The sequence below is a fragment of the Choloepus didactylus genome, chromosome 3 (assembly GCF_015220235.1).
Source record: "Choloepus didactylus isolate mChoDid1 chromosome 3, mChoDid1.pri, whole genome shotgun sequence".
NCBI classification, from domain to species: Eukaryota; Metazoa; Chordata; class Mammalia; order Pilosa; family Megalonychidae; genus Choloepus; species Choloepus didactylus.
The window spans coordinates 6,216,939-6,239,564 of record NC_051309.1 but is presented as its reverse complement, the minus strand read 5'-3'; the positions used below and the strand labels follow the sequence as shown (position 1 = coordinate 6,239,564).

The following is a 22,626-nucleotide window of genomic DNA, read 5'->3' as shown; positions in this document are numbered from 1 at the left end:
TTCCATTTAGTCTTCCCATCTGTTTCAGTTTGCTAAAGCTTCCAGAATGCAAAATACCAGAAATGGATTGGCTTTTTGTTTGTTCGTTTTTGGAAGTGGGTAATATTTTAATAAGCTTGATATGATACAGGGTGGGAAAATCAAAGCTAAGAGGGCCTCAGGCCCTGATCTCCCAGTACCTGAAGCTCTGGCCATAGAACACAGTTACAGCCAGAACCTCCCTGAGCCTGGGAGGCTGTCAGAGAGAGGAAATACCCCAGCTTATTTCCTGTCCTGCTCTCTGATTTACTTCCAGGGCCTTCCATTAGCCTAACCCAATTGACGTTCAGCCAGCAGGGGACCTGGATTTCGTGGTCCTTAGAGGTCAGCGTCCTGGGGCCCAGAGCCAGTTGGGGAGAGGTGGAGCATGGCTGGCTGGGTGGGTATCAAATATGGAATAACCACCACATGTCATATCATTCTATACATGGAGTTCTGTGTCTTATAGATTGGCTTCTATAAAGAGGATTTGTTAGGTTACAGATTCACCGTAAAAGTGTCCAAACTGAGGTGTCGATAAGAGGATGGCTCCACTGAGGAAAGGCTGATGGTGTCCAAAGTACCTCTGTCAGCTAGGAAGGCACATGACTGGCGTCTTCTGGTCCTTTGCTCCCAGGTTGCTTTCAGTTTCTGATTTCAGTGACTTCTCTTTAAGCATCTGTGAATTCTCACTTAGCTTCTCCGGGGCGAACTTTGGGCTTCATTTCTTAGTTTAGCATCTCCAAATGTCTCAGTGTCGTCTCCAAAATGTCTCTGGTGTTTTCTCTCTTAAGTGTCTCACTGAGTTCTCTTCAAAATGTCTCTGCCTTTTATCCTCTCATAGAGGATGCCAATCAAATAAGTAAGACTCACCTTGAATGGATGGGGTCACATCTCCATGGAAACAACCCAACCAAAAGATTCCACCTGCAGTAAGTCTGCATTCACAAGATTGGATTAAAAGAACATGGCTTTTGTTGGGGTACGTAACAGATTCAAATCAGCACACCATCCATGAAGATGGGATGTCCTTCCATTTATTTAGGTCTTCTTTGATTTCTTTCAGTTATGTTTTGTGGTTTTCTGTATTTCGGTTCTTACATCCTTGCTTAAATTTATTCCTAGATATTTGATTCTTTTAGTCACTATGTTAAAATGAAAGTTTTCCTTGATTTCCTCTTCAGATTGTTCATTAGTATAGACCCACTACTGAATACTAGTATAGACACACTACTGATTTTTGGGTGCTGATCTTGTTCCCCACCACTTTGCTGAATTCATTTATTAGCTCTAAGAGCTTTGTTGTGGAGTTTTCAGGATTTTCTGTATATAGGATCCTGCCATCTCCAAATAGAGAAAGTTTTATTTCTTCCTTTCCAATTTGGGTGCCTTTATTTCTTTTTGTTATCTAAATGCTCTGGCTAGAGCTTCCAGTACAATGTTGAATCCTTGTCTTGTTCCAGATCTTAGAGGGAAATTTTTCAGTCTTTTCACCATTGAGAATGATGTTAGCTGTGCATTTTTTCATATATGCCCTATATCATGTTGAGGAAGTCTCCTTCTGTTCCTAGTGTTCTGAGTGTTTTTATCAAGAAGGGTTGCTGGATTTTGTCAAATGCGTTTTCTACGTCAATGAGATTATGCATTTTTTTTCCCCTTCATTCTATTAATGTGTTACATTACATTAATAGATTTTCTTGTTTTAAACTACCTTGCATACTGGAGATAAATCCCGCTTAATTGTTAAAAGAATTATGATGTGCTGTTGGATTAGGTTGACTGATATTTTGTTGAGGATTTTTGCATATTCATAAGGGAAGCTGATCTGTAATTTTCTTGTGGTACCTTTTCTGGCTTTGCTTTTAGGGTGACATTGGCTTCATAGAATGAGTTAGGGAGTGTTTCCTCCTCTTCAAGTTTTTAGAAGATTTTGAGCAGGATTAGTGTTAATTCTTCTTTGAATATTTGGTAAAATTCATCAGTGATATCATCTGTTCCTGGGATTTCCTTTGTTGGAAGATTTTAGATTACTGATTTAATCTCTTTACTTGTTACTGGTTTGTTGAGATCTGTTTCTTCTCAAGCCTTTTTATGTAGTTTATTTCTAAGAATTTGTCTGTTTCATGTAAGTTGCATAATTTGTTCACAGTATCCTTGTACAATCCTTTTTATTTTTGTGGGGTTGGTAGTAATGCGTCCCTTTCATTTCTGATTTTAGTTATTTGCATCCTCTTTTCTTTTTTGGCAGTCTAGCTAAGGTTGGTCATTTTATTGATCTTTTCAGATAACGAACTTTTGGCTGCATTGATTCTGGTTTTTATTCTCTATTTCATTTATCTTTATTCTAATCTTTGCCGTTTCTTTCCTTCTGCTTACTTTGGATTTAGTTTGCTCTTCTATTTTTACATCCTGCAGTTTGAGGTTATATCTCTGATTTGAGAGCTTCCTTGGTTTTTTTAATGTTAACATTTAGAGCTATAAATTTCCCTATGAGTACTACGTTTTCTGCATCCCATATGTTTTGGTATGTTGCATTTTCCTTTTCATTCATCTCAAGATTTCTGTTATTTTCCCTTTTAATTTATTCTTTAACGTATTGTCTAAGAGTGTTTAATTTCTGCATGTTTGTGAATTTTCTACTTCTCCCTCTGTTATTGATATCCAGATTCATTCCATTGTGTTCAGAGAGATACATTGTATGATTTCAGTATTTTAAAATTTATTGAGACTTTTTTTGTGACCTACCATGTGGTCTGTCTTGCAGAATAATCCATGTGTACTTGAAAAGGATGTGTATTTTGCTGTTGTTCGGTGAAGTGTTCTGTGTATATCTGCTGGGTTCAGCTGGTTTGTAGTCTTATTCAAGTCTTCTGTTTCCTTATTGATCTTCTATCTAATTGTTCTATCCATTACTGAAAGTGGTATATTGGAGTCTCCTACCCTTAATGTAGAACAATTTATTTTTCCCTTCAAATCTATCGCTATTTGCTTCATATATTTTGAGGCTCTGCAATTAGGAGCATGTATATTTATAATTGTTGTGCCTTCTTGTTGAACTGACCCCTTTATCACTATATTATGACTTCCTTTGTCCCTCATAACAGTTTTTGACTTAAAGTCTATTTTATCTGATGTTAGAATAGCTGCCCAGCTCTAATTGCTTACTGTTTGCATGTAAGTTTTTTTTCTTCCTTAAACTTTCAAACTACTTGTGACTTTTTATTTAAGGCGAGTCCCTTGTATATACATAGAGTTGGGTTGTGCTAGTTTGTATATTTATGTCCCCCAGAAAAAGCCGTATTCTTTAATGCATTCTTGTGGGGGCAGATGTATTAGTGTGGATTGGTTTGGAACCTATTGATTCAGTGTCCATGGAGATGTGACCCACCCAACTGTGGGTGATAACTCTGATTGGATAATTTCCATGGAGGTGTGGCCCCATCCATTCAGCATGGGTCTTGTTTAGTTTACTAGAGCACTATATAAGCTCAGACAGAAGGAGCTCATAGCTGGAGCTGAGACAGACATTTTGAAAATGGCCGTTGGAAGCTGATGCAGACATTTTGGAGAATGCCATTTTGAAACACAACCTGGAAGAAAGCAGACACCAGCCACGTGCCTTCCCAGCTAACAGAGGTTTTCCGGATGCCAATGGCCTTTCTCCAGTGAAGGTACCCTTTGTTGATGGACACTTTATGGCCTTAAGACTGTATACTGTGTAATCAAATAAACCCCCTTTTATAAAAGCCAGTCCATTTCTGGTGTTTTGCATTCTGGCAACATTCGTAAACTAGAACATGGGTCATACTTTTTTTATCCATTCTGTCATTCTCTGCCTTTTGACTTGATAATTTAATCTGTTTATATTAAAGTAATTACCAATAACATTGAACTTTCTTCTGCCATTTTTCTGTTTGGTGTTTGTACACCTTGAACCTTTTTTTCCCCCCTCAGTAACATTAATACCTATTTTGATATTTACTTGATTTTTTTTCATACTATACATTTTGAGTCCCTTCTCGTTTCTTTCTGTATATATTTTTCTTATATTTTCTTTGTGATTACCATGGGGCTAAATCCTAAATCTGTCTGTAACAATCACATTTTATTTCATACCAATTTAACTTCAATATTTTACACATACACTGTTCCAATATCCTCCATCCCTCCACCTTTTTGTTGACTTTGTTAACAAATTATATCTTAATACATTGTATATCCACAACCATAGATTTGTCATAATTTTTTATGTGTTTGCATTTTAGAACCTGTAAGAAGTAAAAAGTGATGTTACATACAACATACAATATAGTAGTATGGGCATTTATGATTAATCATATGATTACTTTTACCAGAGGTCTTCATTTTTTTTATTTTTTTAATTGAGATTATTCACATTCCATACAATTATCCAAAGATCCATAGTGTACAATCAGTTGCCCATGGTACCATCATAAAGCTGTGCATCCATTACCACAATTAATTTTTTTTTTTATTTTTAGAACATTTTCATTACTTTGGAAAAGAAATAAAGACAAGAAAAAAAAAAAGGAAACTCATCCTCCTCTACCCCTAACCACCTCCCTCCATTATTGACTCATACTATTGGTATAGTAACTGTTGATGAAAGAATGTTAAAATACTACCAACTGTAATATATAATTTGCAATAGTTATTTTTCTCCCTATATGCCCCTCTATTATTAACTTCTAGTTATAGTGTCATACATTTGTTCTAGTTCATGAAAGAGATTTCTAATATTTATACAGTTAATCATGGGCATTGTCCACCACAGGATTCACTGTTTTATATATTCCCATCTTTTAACCTCCAGCTTTCCTTCTGGTGACATCCGTGACTCTGAGCTTCTCCTTTCCACAACATTCACACACCATTCAGCACTGTTAGTTATTGTCACCATGTGCTACTCTCACCTCTGTCCATTTTCAGATACTTAAGTTCAACCTAGTTGAACATTCTGATCATAATAAGCAACCGCTCCCCATTCTTTAGCCTCTTTCTATATCCTGGTAACTTATATTTCATGTCTATGAGTTTATATATTTGTAACTGTTTCATATCAGTGAGACCCTGCAATATTTTTCCTTATGTGTCTGTCTTATTTCACTCAGTATAGTGTCCTCAAAGTTTCTTCATCAACCCATTTTTTTAAACATGATTTTGTTAACACCCCATACTTTCCATCCTAAGTAAACAATCAATGGTTCCCTGTATAGTCACGTGTTTATGTATTCACCACCTTTACCGCTATCTATATAAGGACATCTGCATTTCTTCCACAAAGGAGGAAGAGTCAAAGAAGATAGACGAAAGAAAAAGAAAAAAGAAAGAGAAAAAAGAAAAAAAAAATCACAGCTAGGAAGCAACAGAAGGAAAGATAGCGTTAAACTAAAGTAGAATAAAGAGTCAGACAACATCACTAATGCCAAGAGTCCCATACCCCTCCCTTGTGTCCCCCTCTTATATGCATTTAGCTTTGGTATATTGCCTTTGTTACAGTAAAGGAAGCATAATACAGTGTTTCTGTTAATTATAGTCTCTAGTTCACAATGATTGTGTTTTTCCCCCAATACCACCCTAGTTTTAACACTGTGCAAGGTTGACATTCATTTGTTCTCCCTCATGTAAAAACATATTTGTACATTTTATCACAATTGTTGAGCACTCTAGGTTTCACTGAGTTATACAGTCCCAGTCTTTATCTTTCCTCTTTTGTTCTGGTGTCCCCATGCTCCTAACCTTCCTCTTTCAATCATACTCATAGTCATCTTTGTTCCGTTTACTTACATTGCTGTGCTATCATCACCCAAAATTGTGTTTCAGACCTCTCACTTCTGTCTTTTCCTGTCTGTCTGTAGTGCTCCCTTTAGTATTTCCTGTAGAGCAGGTATCTTGTTCACAAACTCGGTCATTGTCTGTTTTTCAGAGAATATTTTAATCTCTCCCTCATATTTGAAGGACCATTTTGCTGGTTATAGGATTCTTGGTTGGTGGTTTTTCTCTTTCATTATCTTAAATATATCACCCCACTTCCTTCTTGCCTCCATGGTTTCTACTGAGAAATCTGCACAGTCTTATTAAGCTTCCTTTGTATGTGATGGATCGCTTTTTTCTTGCTGCTTTCAGGATTCTTTGTCTTTGATGTTTGATAATCTGATTATTAAGTGTATTGGCATAGGCCTATTCAGATCTATTCTGTTTGGGGTATGCGGTGCTTCTTGGACCTGTAATTTTATGTCTTTCATAAGAGATGGGAAATTTTCATTGATTATTTCCTCTGTTATTGCTTCTGCTCCTTTTCCCTTCTCTTCTCCTTCTGGGACACCAATGATACATACATTCTTGTATTTCATTTTGTTCTTAAGTTCCCAGAGACGTTGCTCATATTTTTCCATTCTTTTCCCCATCTGTTCTTTTTTGTGTAGGATTTCGGGTGTCTTGTTCTCCAGTTTCTGAGTGTTTTCTTCTGCCTCTTGTGATCTGCTGTTGTATGTCTCCATTGTGTCTTTCTTGTGTTGTGCCTTTCATTTCCATAGATTCTACCAGTTGTTTTTTCAAACTTTCGATTTCTTCTTTATATTTGCCCAGTGTTTTCGTTCTACACTTCATCTCTTTTTCCATATCGTCCCTAAACTTTTTGAATTGATTTAGCATTAGTTGTTTCAATTCTGTATCTCAGTTGAAGTGTAAGTTTGTTCCTTTGACTGGGCCATACCTTTGTTTTTCTTAGTGTAGGTTGTAATTTTCTGTTGTCTAGGCATCTGGTTTCCTTGGTTACCCCAATCAGGTATTCCCAGACCAGAATGGGCTTAGCTCTCAGAAGGGGGCAATATTCAGTATCAAGTTTCCCTGAGGATGTGTCTCAGAAGATTGACACACCCTGTAAGGCCTTAAGGCACTGTGCTTTTCCTAACCTGCCCAGCAGGTGGTGCCTGTCAGACTGTTGCTCCTGACTGGTTTAAGGAGGTGTGGCCCTCTTAGTCCTTAGTTTCTGTTTTGGCTGTTTTCCCCCAGGCTCTGGGGTCTGGTTCTGAATGGGAGGCAGGTAGTAGGGCTGGGCACCACCTCCTTCCTCTTAGGGAAGATACACCCCCTAGGGAGTGATCATCAACATTTAAATAGGTTCTTTGTCTCTCTAACTCTCCTATCTCCACCCTTGTCTGGGTCAGGGAGCTGCGAACTGAAAATGGCTGCAGCTTTTTCCACTGAGCTGCCCAGGTTGAGAGAGAGAAGAAGAGACAGAAAGCCCCCCTTCAGGGCCAGTCCACGGTCCCCCCAACTTCACCTGCTGGCCCGAAACAGCACCCAGTCCTCTGGGCTCCCCCTCCCTGTACCGAGAAGTCCTCCAACTCTTTAAGGTCAGTTGTCACTAAAAGTCTCTATCTGCTTGTTGGGGATTTGTACCTTGTATTGAAGAGTTCATGTTTGTTAATCAGAACCCCAGTTGGAGCTGGACTGAGGTATATTTGCTTGTTCAGAGAGTGCTGCTCTCTATCACAGTGAGGTTTTGCAGTTCAGGCTGCTGTTGGGGGAGGGGGCTCCTGGCTCAGGTCCGCAGTCTTTACTTACAGATTTTATGCTGTGATCTCAGGCAGTCCTCCCGATCCAGGTTGATATACGATGTGTGGACAGTCATGGTTGTCTCCAGTGGTTATTCCAGATTATTTACTAGTTGTTCTTGGTTGTTTATTAGTTGTTCCAGGGGGGCTAACTAACTTCCGCTCTTCTCTATGCCGCCATCTTCTTTCTGCCTTATTTTTTATGCTGCTTTGATCCACTGCTTGATGTCCTTTCCTTTCAGTTTGAAGAACTCCCTTTAGCATTGCTTGTAGGGTAGGTCTAGTGGTGATAAACTCCCTCAGCTTTTGTTTATCTGGAAATGTAGTAATCTTCCCCCCATTTTTGAAAGGCGTTTTTGCTGGATACAAAATTCTTGGATGTTGTTCTGGTTTCCTAATGCTGCTGTTGTGCAGAATACCAGAAATAGATTAGCTTTTATAAAAGGGATTTATTTGGTTTCAAATTACCAGTCTGAAGGCCGTGAAAATGTCCGAATTAAAGCTTCAACACAAGTGTACCTTCACTGAAGGAAGGCCAATGGTGTCCGGATAACCTCTGTTAGCTGGGAGGGCACGTGGCTGGTGTCTGTTGGTCCAGGGTTGTGTTCCAGCTCCTCTCTCAGCTCCTATGCATTCTTCAAAATGCTGCTCTTGGGGCGTTTTGTCCACTCTTAGCTGCTCTTCAAGACATCCCTCTCAGCTGCTCTGTGGTCTTTCTGTTTGTGAGCTCTTTTATAGGACTTCAGTGATTAACTCATGACCTGCCCTTAATGGGCAGGGTCCCTATCTCCATGGAAACAATTCAATCGAATGTTTTACCCACAGTTGATTGAGTCACATCTCCATGGAAACACTCAATCTAATGATTCCAAACTAATCAACAGCAATATGTCTGCCCCCACGAGATTGCATTAAAAAACATGGCATTTTGGGGGACATAATATGTCCAAACCAGGACAGATGGTAATTGTTTTCTTTCAGCTCTTTAAATATTTCATCTCACTGCCTTCTTATCTCTGTGGTTTCTGATGAGAAATTGGCACTTACTCTTATTTTGACTCCATTGTACAGAGCACATTGCTTTTTCACTTGCAGCCTCATAACTCCCTCCTTTTCCTTGGCATTGAACAGCTTGACTACTATGTGTCTGGGCATGGTTCTCTTTGCGTTTATCCTGTTTAGGGTCCCTTGAGCATCTTAAGTGTGCCTGGATGTGTCTTTTGTTAAGTTTGGGAAGTTTTCTGCCATTATTTATTTCTTCTGCCCCTTTCTGTCTCCTCCTCCTTGGACTCCCATAATGTGTATATTGGTTTGCTTGGTGGTGTCCCACAGGTCTCATAGGCTGTTTGCTTTTTTCTGATTATTTTATCTTTCTGCTTCTCGGCCTGAACCTTTTCAGTTTTCTTATCTTCCATTTCACTGATTCTTTCTTCTGCCAGCTCCAATCTGCTGTTGAAAACCCTGTAGGAGAGTTCATTTCATAACTCGTGATCTTCTAGTACAGTATTTGTTTGATTTCTTCTTATGTTTCTTTTTTGAGATTCTAATGTTCTTCATTATTTTCCTGATGTCCTTTTTTGTTTTCTTTTATCTACTTGAGTGTATTTTGAGGATGATTTTTTTAAAGGCTTTGTCTGGTGTAACCAAAGTCTGGTCTTCTCTGTTGATGGTTTCTGGATTTTATCTTGTTCCTTTGGATGGGCCATCATTTCATGCTTGTTTGCCTTGTTAATGTTTCACACTGTAAATTTTAATATTTAAAGTGTTATTTCTGGGATTTAGTCTCTGACTTGTCTGTTCCTTAAGTTTATATCAAGCTGTTGATGTGACAGAGAGTATCAGGGGCTAACAAAAACAAATAAACCAACATAAAAAACACCTTTCACGATTTTTACACCTTGGGTCTGCATTGGCTGGCTTTCTTCTTCAGAGTTTAGGCCTCCTTTCAAGAAGATCAGCCTAAGGTGAATGTGACGTGCAGGGGCCTCTCTGTCTTTTCTGAGCCTGTGTCTGGGTGCATGCTTGCCTGTGGTCTTAGGAATTCCCTGTTCACAGAAATTCTAATGTGTCCTCTACTCACTATGAAATAGACGTTTTCCCTTTCCTGGGTGCTGTCTTGTATGACTTACAGCAGGTAACTCTTTGCCCAAGGCTGCTTTGATTTAATTGTTTCTTACACTGCTTTAGCTGTCCAAAAACTTCTGCCTGCAAGTTCTTGGAGGGGGAGCCAAATAAAAATGTTTCCAGTTTCTTATGCTGCCACCCGATTCGCTGGCATCAACATACAGGCACCTCAGTATGTGCATCTGGCTTACTGTGCTGCCTCTGGAACAAGGCTGGGGACCCACAATGGGAGCCCAGGCTGGCCCCTCACCATACCAGGGAGCGGCCAGAAAGGGTGCCACAAGCTTTGCCTGCTTTTTTTTTTTTTCTCTACCATTTTTAATCTGCTTTTTTTTTTTTTTTTTTTTTAATTCAGCCCTTGCCCCATTTATTGAAATTCTTTACCTGTTTTCCACAGCTCTGAGGAAGGTGGCTATGTTGAGTTTTGCTAGCTTTTCAAAGATTCTGAGGGAGAACAACACCCTGGAGTATCTTATGCTGCCACCTTGGTCTGCTACATTTTTTTGAATCAGTGTTTCTCTGTAACGCAGTAAGGGAGGAGAAAGAGCATAGTTCAGTTCTAAAAAAAATACTGTATAGTCTGAATTTTGACCCATTAGTAGTTTTTAACTCCACCCCTTTAAACTTTGTTTTCCAAACTCACCACTGTGATCTTACGCCCCTCTATACTTGAGGGCAGAGGTTGGCATACTGTGACCCTCAGGGCACATCAGCCCACTGCCTTTTTTGTGCAACCTGCAAACTTAAGAATATTTTTTATAATCTTAAGTGATTCAAAAAAATCAAAAGAATAATATTTGTCAATGTGAGAAGTATATGGAATAATTTTCAGTACTCATAAATAAATTTTTATCACAACACAACCATGCTCTTCTTTCCTTTTTGTGTAGTCTGTCTGCATGGCCGCTTTTGCATTGCAATGGCAGTGTTCAGTATTTGAGTCCAGATGTGGTTACCATTGCTTCACACTGCTGTTTGGTGCACTGCAAATCAGTTTTGCAGTTATAACTCATTTCAGGAGCCACAAGTATCGCCATACCACAACTTTGTTATCACAGGTACATGTGGAACTCTTACAGCTCAAGAATAAAGAGACAAATGACCGAATTTTTAATTGAGCAAAAGATGTAAATAGACATTTGTCCAAAGAAGATGTGCAGATCATCAGTAAGCACATGAAAAGATGCTTACCATTAGGGAAGTGAAAACAAAAACTATAGTAATAATAAGAAAACCCACAATGACAATACTGCTTTGTACCCACTAGGATGGCTAAAATTAAAAACAAAGAAAATAAATTTTGGCAAGAATGTGGAGAAATTGTTACCTTCATGTGTTGCTGTCGTGATTGTGAAATGGTGTGGCTGCTTTGGAAAACAGTGTGGGAGTTCTTCAAAAGGTGAAACTTAGAGTTACCGTATGAGCCAGTGATTCTGCTCCTGGCTATATACTCAAGAGAACTGAAAACATATACACCAATGTCCATAGCAGCATTATTCGTAATAGCCAAAAACCACCCAAGTATTCATCAGTGGATGAATGGATAAACAAAATGTGGTATATCCATACAGTGGAATATTATTCAGCCGTGAGAGGTAACAAAGTACCGACATGCTACAATGTGGATGGACTCTGACAACATCATGTTTAATTGCAAGAAACTAGATACAAAAGATCACATATCATATTATTCCATTTATCTGAAATGTTCAGAATAGGCAAGTCCATAGAGACTGAAAGCACAGTAGTGCTTACCGGTGGCTTGAGGGCAGGGAATGAGGAATGGGAAGTGACAGTGTGTACAGGGTTGCTTTTGGAGTGATGAGAATGTTTTAAAATAAGTTAGTAATGATTGTTGCATGACTGTGAATATACTAAAAACCACTGAATGGTGCACTTGAAAAGAGTGAATTTTATAGTATGTGAATTATAATTCAATAAAGCTGTTATTAAAAATCAGCATTAACAGATGAACATTTGCAATTGATTTTGGTGATAGGGAACATTGATTTTAAACCCCTATTATATGAAATGACATCTCCCAAAAAACAATTCCATCCTTTTCATTATTAGATCTGTATTACCAAAAATTGTACTCAATTATTATATTTTGAATTTAATAGATTTTTTCAAATCGTGGAAAATTTTCTTTTTGTAAAAGTACCTACATAATAGCCTTTACTTTGTAAAAGTACCTACAGATTTTATCCTCTTGGCCTGCAAAGCCCAAAACATCTCCTATCTGGCACTTTAAAGAAAAAAATTGCTATCTTCTACTTTATTCACGTATCTGTTTCTTTTGCCTGGTATACTCCCCTCAGTCTAGTCCAGACTTCTCTTCAAACTTTAAAACTCAGCTCCAGCAACCCTTCCTTCTGTGGAAAGCCTTTGCTTACCTCCCAGGCCAAGAAAAGCATGTGCCTCTTTTGTGTTTCTTTAGTGCTTTCTCCTGAACTCTGTAACAGCAACGACAACACGGTAATCACTGTTCTCTGCTAACTTTGCACCACTGGAAGATGGGCTGTGTTGTATTAACTCCTGTATCCCTAGTGCCACAAAGAAGACCCTTACATGGTTGGATGGATGAATGGATGACTCCACATCCACGTCAAAGCAAAGGGATGCCGTGCTTGCTTTGGCAGCACATACTGAAATTGGAACGACACAGAGATTAGCTTGGCTTCTGTGCAAAGATGACATGCAAATTCGTGAAGCATCCCATATTTTTAAACAATGGACTATAATTAACAGGACGATTATAAAAATGTTCTTTCATGAATTGTAACAGATGTACCACAGTAATGGCAAGTTTTGATAATAAGGTAGTATGTGGAAACTCTGTTCTATGCATGATTTTTCTGTAAACTTATTAGTTCCCTAGGAAAAAAAATGCAACAAAAGGAAAAAAATAATAGCAAAGGGATGCCAGACAGGAAACATAAAGTTAACATCAGATACCAGTTCTAGGTTAATATCTAAGGGCCCTCTTCTCATCCCTATTCTTGATTTAAAAGTTTTCTATTTAAAAAGAAACAAAACTTGTTTGATTATTAAAGGAATATGACCTAATTACAAAAGAGATCAGAAAATTAAAGTCTGGTATCTTAACCACTGAGAGATAGGCTCCTTGGTTACCTCTTTTTTTTTTTTTTTTTTTTTTAACATTTTGTATTATTATATATAGCATGTGTACAAAAACATGATACCTTTCAAAGTACAATTTAACAAGTAGTTATAAAGCAAATTTCAAAGAATGTTACGGGTTATAGTTCCACAATTTCAGTTATTTCCTTATTGTGAAATATAACATATACATAAAGGTTTGGTAACCTCTTAGTACATTTCTTGTGAGATCTTTTATGCACTTTAATGGGGTTATGTGTGTATTTTTTAATGCAGTTTTATTGAGATATATTCATATACCATAAAATCATCCAAAGTGTACAGTCATTTGTTCACTGTATCATCATATAGTTGTGCATTCATCACCACAGTTTTTTGAACATTTTCATTACTCCAAGAAATAAAAATGAAAATAAGAAAAACAAAAGTACGAAAGAACACCCAAACATCTCATACTCCTTTTCCCCCACTACTATTTTATTATTTATTTACTTTTTGTTCCCCTTTTTTCTACTCATCTGTCTACACTGGATAAAGGACATGTGAGCCACAATGTTTTCACAGTCACACAGTGTAAGCTACACAGTTATACTGTCATCTTCAAGAATCAAGGATACTGCATTGTAGTTCAGCAATTTCAGGCATTTCCTTCTAGCTGTTCTAATACACTAATAACTAATAAGGGATATCTATGAAATGCATAAGAATGACCTCCCGAATGACCTTTCAACTCCATTTGAAATCTCTCAGCCACTGAAACTTTATTTTGTTTCATTTCTCTTCCCCTTTTTGGTCAAGAAGGCTTTCCTAATCCCATGATGCGGGGTCTAGGCTCATCCCTGGGAGTCATGTCTCACATTGCCAGGGAGATTTATACCCCTGGGAGTCATGTCCCATGTAGGAGGGAGGGCAATGAGTTTACCTGCAGTGTTGGCTTAGAGAGAGAGGCTGCATCTGAGAAACAAAAGAGGTTCTCTTGGGGTGACTCTTAGGCACCATTATAAGTAGGCTTAGCCTCTCCTTTGCAGTAACAAGCTTCGTAAGGGTAAGCCCCAAGATTGAGGGCTTGGCCTGCTAAGCTGGTAGTCCCCAATGCTTGCAAGAATATCAGGAATTCCCCAGGTGGGAAAGTTTAATATTTCCAGTTTTTCCCCGGTCCCTCAAGGGGGCTTTGCAAATACATTTTTATTCTCTGCCCAAATTACTCTGGGATGTATTGGGGCTTCATGCTAACCTTCATACAAACCAATCAGATCTCACCCCATTCAAGTTTCCATGTAAATTATGGTGTTGGATAAACTGACCATACAAGCTAAATTATATAGCATGCTACAGAAAATATACATTTTCCACAAAACAAACATTTCTTCTTTCGGTCTCACATAGAAGTTGAAGTTTTACAACACAGTCAGTATCATCCTTATCTCTTTGGTCTGCTTTACCTTAGTCCTAGCCAAGTCCATTTTGTTCATTTCTCTAAATAAAGGCTGATCTCTTTTTCTGCTTCTTTAGCATTTGCTGTATGGGGTAATGCTGACATTCATAGCTGCCGATCTCTGGCTCTGAGTCTCAGGTGTCACACAGATACTTGAAGTTCCAGGGACCGACTAGGTTATACAAAAACAGCTCAGTATCTCAGAATTTAGAAATAACTGTTTTAACTCGTGAATGGATTTGACTGCCATAAGAGCTTACAATCTAGCAACCTTTACCATAAGCCTTCTTCTGATAATCTTGCTCTCAGATTCAATGCTCAGAGTTTGCACATTATAGTTAGTTCATATTAGTGAGGCATTATAATGTTTATCTCTTTGATTCTGGCTTATTTCACTCAACATATTGTCTTCAAGGTCCATTCACCTAGTTGCAGACCTCACAACTTCATTTCTTTTTGCCGCTGTTCGATATTCCACTGAATGTATACACCACAGTTCATCATTCCGTTTGTCAGTCGATGTACCCTTAGTTCCCCTTCATCCATTGTGAATTGTCAATACTGCTGCTTCATAAACACCAGTGTGCAATGTCCACTTATGTCCCTGCTCTCCGTTCTTCCAAGTGTATACCTCTGCTGGTTTGTATATATTAGGTCCCCCAGAAAAAGCTGTATTCTTTCATGCAATCTTGCGGGGGCAGATACATTAATGCTGGTTAGGTTGGAACCTTTTGATTGTTTCCATGGAGATATGACTTACCCAACTGTAGGTGATAACTCTGAATTATTTCCATGGAAGGGCATCTCCACATTTTAGTGAGTGTTACTTACAGTTCTTATGCTGTGATCTCGGCCTTCCACCCATTCCTGACTGGTGTACAATGTGTGTTCAGTTGCAGATATCCCCCAACAGTTGTTCCAGACTGTTTACTAGTTGTTCCTGGCTCTATGCTGCTAGTTCCAGAGGACTAACTGAATTCCACACCTCCCTATGCTGCCATCTTGCCCTGCCTATGTGTGTATTTGTAACCAAAAAATGAGATCAACAGTGGTATAAACTGTTTCTCATATATATACATAGTGAATAGCTTTCCATGTCATAAATATACTTCATCTTTTTTTAATGGATACAGTATCACATCATCTGGATGAATTATAACTTTTTAACCAAGTCCTCCTTGGGCATTTAGGTTTTTTCACATGTTTGCTATTATTGAGAGCAACATGATCAACATCACTGTAGCTAAATCTTTTCATTCTTCAGTGATATTTCCTTAGGATGTTTGCCATAGAAGTAGTATTACTAGATCAAAAGTACCTCTACATGTTTACAGTTTTTGGTATGTATGCTCTCCACAAATACTGTGTGTCATGTGAATTTTGAAAGTCTCTTCTGTATTTGTAATTAAATTTATTAGGACCTTTGAATGTGGGTTGCCTCTGCTGCAATGTGCCTTCAGTACAGAAATATATTTATAATGCTCAGTAAGGGGGAAGAGCCGGTCTCGGCAGCTTAAATAAAAATGTGTCATGTTTTCACTAATTCTACAAATAATTTTTCTACTTTAACTTTAGTACTCTATGAATAGTTGAGGAAGTTATGAAATTTTTCTCTGCCTTGGATCTTTGAATCTCTAATTCTAGTCTCTCCTCCTATTAAAGGGCAGGTCCTATCTCCAGAAGATACCATTGATAAGAAATACTAGGTTTCAGGTAGAATCTAGCTAAGCACATTAGATAAATGGAAGCATACTGATGGTTCTCCTTTAAGCCATAACACACCTTTTCCCTTGGAAAATGGAAATAACACCACTTAGCTGAAAAATACATTGATCAGGCTCATGAATTCTGTAAACAAGTTAAAATAATCAGTAAAAAGTATGCTAATTATGATGAGTGAAGAGGAAGGGATCTTTCTTCCACTCTTATCTAATGGCATAAAAGTGGTTTTTATACATTGTATTAGTAAAAATCAAGTTAGTTGATGGGTTATGTGATTTGACCTTAAAAGAGCTTTTAAACTTAATATGATTATTATGCATATTTTGCTTCTTTATCCCATCTCATTCATTCCTTCATGATCTGTTTCCTGATACCCTCTGTAGGCCAAGCACTCTTCTAGGTAGTAGTATTAATTTTGTCATTGTCTGCCCTTCTTCCTAGTCTTTTTTTTTTTTTTTCTCCTTACTGTCTGTTCACCTTTTAGCCTTAGTTTATCAAAAGGAAAAGGCTTAAAAATCAAAACAAAGCAGCAGAGCAAAAAAAAAAAGTAGTCGACTCTTACAGAATTCCTAAGCCATTCAGAAAAGTTGAAAAAACACTGAGTGGTCAGTCCAAAATTGAGACATCAGCATTGTTAGAAAAAATAAAGCAGCAGAGCAATTCAAAATATTAATTGAAGTCCCAATCTAGGGAAACAGCTAAGTAAACCTACATCTTAGAATATTATATAGCCAAAGAATTTGTAGTAACTTGAGGATACTGTTTACAATATAAAAAATTAAACCAGATCCAAATTTTATAAATAAATAGTATAAATTGACTGTGTGTCTTTTTAAAAGTACGGACATGACTGAATGCAGTGGACCAAATTGTTCTGGTTTCCACTGGGTGGTGGGGTCAGGGATGACCTTTTCTGTTCTTCCTCCTGCCTTTCAAATTTTTTTCAGATTTTTATTAATGGTCACACACGATAAGGAAAAAATAAACAAGTTAACTTAAAATAATTTTCTTTATATTATACATCTTTCATCTTTTAGATTAGAAGATCTAGAAGGTAAGAGATTGAACCATTTAACTGTCAGATATTAAAGTTTGATCGTAACAATACCTCTCATTATTGAAAAGTGGAAAAGTACAGAAGAGAGGACATTTAATTGTGTGTATAATGTAGAATTTACATTGAAATTTCAACGATAATATTTGCATTTATGCATCAATTTTAGTTGTTTACTAGTTAGCATTTACTATAAGTACAGGTGGATCCAGATTTACCAAGATCATAAAACTTTGCATGCTGTGAGCTTGATCATGCCAGAAATAATAATACTAATTTTAGATACCAAACAAATGGATTATTCTGAAATACAGTGATTGACAGTGTTCTCTGGTGTCTTAATTTATTAGTGTGTCCCATTTTGTGAATGAATGTGTTTGGAAGGGGGTGTACTGTGTGTGTACGTATGTGGAAACACGATAGTTTTTGAAACTTTTTATTTAGTCTTGGTCATTTAACCTTGTCCAATCTTATTTTAGGAGAATGACATCTTCCTGGGCTGGGAAAAAGGAGCTTATAAGAAATGGGGAAAGAGTAAGAAAAAGTGTTCAGATCTAACTCTAGAAGAAAGGAAAAAACAGGCTGCTGTCCAGTGTCTTCGCTCTGCTTCTGATGAAGTAAGTTTAAATTTTATTTCTATTACTTAAGAGGAAAAAAAGGGAGTACTTTACAAATATTAAAATTTGACCAAAACAAACTTAGAAAAATAAGTTATTCATTCTCTTATTGCAGCATGGATCTTCCTGCTTTTTTCTTTATGGTATTTCCTGCTTTTTTATTAACTTTTATGTAATATTCTTTTGTTTGTACCATCGTTATAATCAGAGTACACACAAAGCGTTATGTCCTTTTTTCAATTTAATGTTACGTATGTCTTCTTGTTATTGCATTGTCTTTATTCTTTTTAGTGGCTAAATATATTTCTTCAAATAATATTACAACAGCAGTATAAATGTACTCTTTATTACTGGATGTTTAGCTTGCTCTTTTTTTTTTTTGTTATACTCTCCAGAATATTTTCAGGTGTAGTTTTTTCCCCTGTGGCCTATGTTATTTCTTTTGAATAGATGCCTAGAAGTGGGATAACTATTTTAACACTTTAATAATACTACATCTGTTTATGTTCCATATTTTTTTTAGAAAATATAAGACTACTTTATTGCTCTTTTAACACTTCCTTTAAAAGATTTTTTCATGTCCTTCAGTATCCTGAACTGATAAAATAATTTCAGAATATAATCACCTATTTAAATTAATACTATGAATTCTTACTTTATTACTCTGTAAGATATAATTTCTGAGACCATAATTACTAAAAAATTATTTTGCTTTTACCATTTTATCAGGATAGTATGGTTTAAAAACCTTTATAATGCAATGTTAAATTGAGAGAGAATATATGAGCTAACTAGAGAGGATTTCAGCGTCTAGAAACTTAGTTCCTGAACTAAGTTATCTAATGGTCTGATGTTGGGATAACCAACTTGGCTGCTTTTGGTGATCTGTAAGTTTATTCTGTCTAACTACAACCTTCCACACACATGCCTTTTAAAATGTGTTCAGTGTTTGCCAAATAGGTATTCTCAGCCTGACTTTCCTGTCTGTTTACCCATGGTACCTTGCAAATGACTCAAATTATATGGCCTTAATGTCTTAAATTGCTGTTACTCATTCCTGTCTGTCTGTCCTTTGCAGCTGTTTTAGTTTCCTAGTTCCTAAAACAAATACCATACCATGGGATGGCTTGAACAACAAAAATTTATTGGCTCCCGGATTTGAGCCTAGGAGAATTGAGGTGTCAGCTAGGTGATGCTTTCTCCCTGAAGACTGTGGCATTCTGGTGCTGGCTGATGGCAGTCCTTGGTCCTTGGCTTTTCTGTCACATGGCAATGCACATGGCCACGAGGTCTCCTTTCTCTTCTGGGATCTGTTGGCTTCTGGCTGCTCCCCATGGCTTCTCTTTCCGACTGTGACTTCAGCCCTGTTGGACTCAGGCCCACCCTCATTCAGTCTGGGCTCAGCTTAGCTAACAACTTCTCCAAAGGTTCTGTTTACAAATAGGTTCGCCCCCACAGGACCAGGGGTTGGGGCCTGAACCTGCCTTTTGTGGGGGACATGATTCAGTCCCCAGCAGCCGCTGTTCTTTTGGGGAAGGACTGTGAGTTACCTGTCCTTTTATATCCTAGTGCCTTGCAGAGTCCTGTCATGTAAAGGATACTGAATTTCTCTTGAGCTGAATTGAATGCTCAGTTCGCCTAGCCTTTTCATCCTGGCCTCCTTTTTCCTCTTCCCCCACCCCACTCCTTTGCTTTTTTTAACTTCTGAATTGCTTGAAGCAGCTGCCTTATAGACTTACGGGATGAGAATTTGGAGGTTACTCCTTATATGTCTATCTTAAGGAGGTACCATTTCATTACAAAAACTAGGAACATACACCATCTAGATTGAGAAAATATTTAAATACACATGAAGGATACAGGATAATCTCACTGAACCCATGTGCTGGCAGTGTGGTGGCCTCTGGAGGGGCCTGAACTGCGAAATGTACTATCAGTGCCAAAGTCAATTCTGCTAATGTCCCACAACCTCTCATTCTCTTCTCTCCCTGCTTCTCAGTCCTTCCTTCTCAGTCTGAAGGCTGCTTTTTTCTGCTCCAGCAAAAGCATAGTGCAAAATCGCCATTCCAGCCCTAGCCCAACCTGATGGTCAAGCTCTAGTTCCCTGATTTGATAAGCTGTGGCAAAGGGGTGGGGTTGCCTGGAGGGGCACCCCTTTGCCAGGGCTGTGAAAAGTGACTGGCAGTTCTCAGAGAACAGGGCGTGGTTGGACAGTTAGCCAAAAGGTGTTTTCTACAGGACAGTGAAGGAGTAGTTTGGTAAAGTGATTTAGAGTTTTTAAAGGAATTGATTTCAGATTGCAGAATGTAGATGATTTTTTAAGGTGAAGGGGTTAGTTCAGGTAAATTCTTTGAGCAAAATCCAAAGAAGCTGCTGAGTCATGCTTGGGAAGAAAATATGAGTAGGGCAGTTTCAATTTGGGCAAGGATCTTATTTCTGCTTTGGACCAAAGTTGCTGAGAAATGACTCGAGCCTGTGACTCGTGGTTAAACTGAGTGAACAACCAAGGCAGCTGAAGTCAGTTGTGAAAGGATGAAGGTCCAGGAACCTTGTCAGAGAGGAATGCAAGACCATTGTTGATTTGTGTTAATTCACACTAGCTGAAAAGAACTTGGTTTTAAGTAGAAGCAGTGCAAGGAAAGGATAGTAACTTGCAAAAATCATTGATTCTTTGGATTATTGCTTTGGAAAAATGCATTCCTTTTGTCCTATGTGGGATTTTGTTTTCAACCCCAGTAAAGCATATTTGTCTTTCTTACTCTTCTCATTTTAGAAAAAATTGTTGCACTGCTTTTTCCTAATAATAATTTTTAATCTTATTAAATTAAAATAGGCTAAGGAAGTGAATGTGCCAGGCATATACCAGATCTTCAAAAAGTATTTATGGAATGAATAAAGAGAAAATTCTGAAGTCCCAGTCCCCAACTCTGGAGCCACGTGCTGCTGCCTGTGCTTCACTGTAAGATTCCTTATACCAGCTCTCCTGGCTCTTGGTTAGCCAATGTTCCGGTTTGCTAATGCTGCCGTTATGCAAAATATCAGAAATGGATTGGCTTTTATAAAGGGGGTTTATTTGGTTACACATTTACAGTCTGAAGGCTATGAAAATGTCCAGATTAATGCATCAGCACAAGTATACCTTCACCAAAGGAAGGACAGTGGCATCCGGAAAACCTCTCTTAGCTGGGAAGGCACGTGGCTGGCATCTGCTGATCCCGGGTTGTGTTCCAGCTCCTCTCTCAGCTCCTGTGTGTTCTTCAAAATGTTGTTCTTGAGGCGTTTTGTCCTCTCTTAGCTTTTCTAGAGCAAACTCTGGGCTAGCATCTCTGAAGCATTAGCAAAAGTCTGCTTTCAACGGCTGTCTCCAAAATGGCTCTCTCAGCTCCTCTCCCAGATGTCACTCTCAGCTGCTCTGAGGGCCTTCTGTTTGTGAGCTCTTTTGTAGGACCACAGTGATTAAATCAAGACCCACCCTGAATGGGCAGGGTCCATATCGCCATGGAAATAATTTAATTGAACATTTCACCCACAGTTGATTAAGTCACATCTCCATGGAAACACTTCAAAGGGTTCCAACCTAATCAACACTAATACATCTGCCCCCACAAGATTGCATTAAAGAACCTGGCATTTTGGGGGACATAATATGTCCAAACCAGCACGCCAGTGAGGAGAACTTGAGAAGAACTCTCTAATTATTGCCCGTCCAATAGAAAGGAATTACTGTGATGGTTAATGAATTGTAGGCTCCCTGTGTGTCCCTTGTATATTTCTAGAATCTGTTGGCTTCAAAGCAGAGTCAGGAGGAAGGAAGCCCTACATAGGAAATTGTAATACGAAAGTTTTGTTTTATGTCTTGGACACAGTGAATATTTGTATAGGGCTACATTGTTCATTCACTTAATACTGAGCAGGGTGGTGTTTATGGCACTGTGCTATGCTTTCCCACCCTGCCCAAATGCCCTCTTAGAACTCTTCACAGACAGACACCACCAGCTGGTTAGAATTGAAACCATTAACAATCCAAGTTGGCAGCCTAACTGATTAAAATGTTAATGACCCAGTTAACAGGCAATAATGTAGGCGACAGTTACTTTTATATTAGGTAGATAGATGGGTAGATACGATGTGTGTTACATGTGGTATGAATTCTTTTCTCATTTTGTCTGGGTGTGTCTCTGTTTCTGTTTGGTCATTTCTTTAAAAGCGTCCATGGTTATCAGACTGTTCCCTGTGCCATGGTTTAAGTAGAATGGCTTACTTCTCTGACTCCCCTTTTACATGCTTGTGATGTTATACGATGCCTCCACTTTATGCTTGCAACAAATTGAACCCTACAGAACACCACTTTCTTGACTTGCTCACCCAGTATTTTACCTGAGAGATGTCACTAAAACAGTGTGGAAACTTGATTGTCAGAATTTAATTTTATACATGAAGATCTGCAGGCAGGTGGTGAGCATGTTTTCCTCCAGGAGATCCTGACCTTTGACGGGCTTTGTTGGTTCTTAGGTCCCAGCTAAAGCTGCCTTTGCTGATTGCCTTTTTTTTTTTTTTTTTTAAACACATACAAACAACTTACAGTTCTCTGGATATTCATTTTCTATTATTTTGCATTTGCTTTGGTTACAGTTAGTGATGGGGCCTGTTAAAAAGGAATGACTGTTATGACTCAGTAAGGTTACGAGGCTTATGTAAAACCTGGGTTCAAATTCTCATATTCGTATGTCTTATTAAGTGATATTGTGCTAAGCTGTTTTGTTTCTGTTATCAGTGGATATGGTATGTACTTGATATGCTTACATATATTCAGACCTCTCTTCTTTCTCACCTTTGGAAATGTATTACACAATTTTAAACTGCCAACTTTTTTTTTTTTTTTTTTTTAATCCTCCTGTTTTACTTGGTCCTATTTTCTCTATTTCAAAGTCAGGGCTTTTTGATGTTGTCTGT

At 38.1% G+C, this 22,626-nt stretch overlaps 1 protein-coding gene and 1 pseudogene across 1 annotated transcript in view; both read left to right on the top strand.

The window, feature by feature from the left end:
* The window catches only part of KIAA0232 (KIAA0232 ortholog), a 130,169-nt gene that overhangs the window by 72,134 nt on the left and 35,409 nt on the right, over positions 1 to 22,626 (top strand). The window contains 1 exon segment of the mRNA XM_037829337.1: positions 17,536 to 17,673. Coding sequence (XP_037685265.1) covers positions 17,536 to 17,673 — 138 coding nt within the window.
* LOC119530692 lies at positions 12,351 to 12,450 on the top strand (annotated as a pseudogene).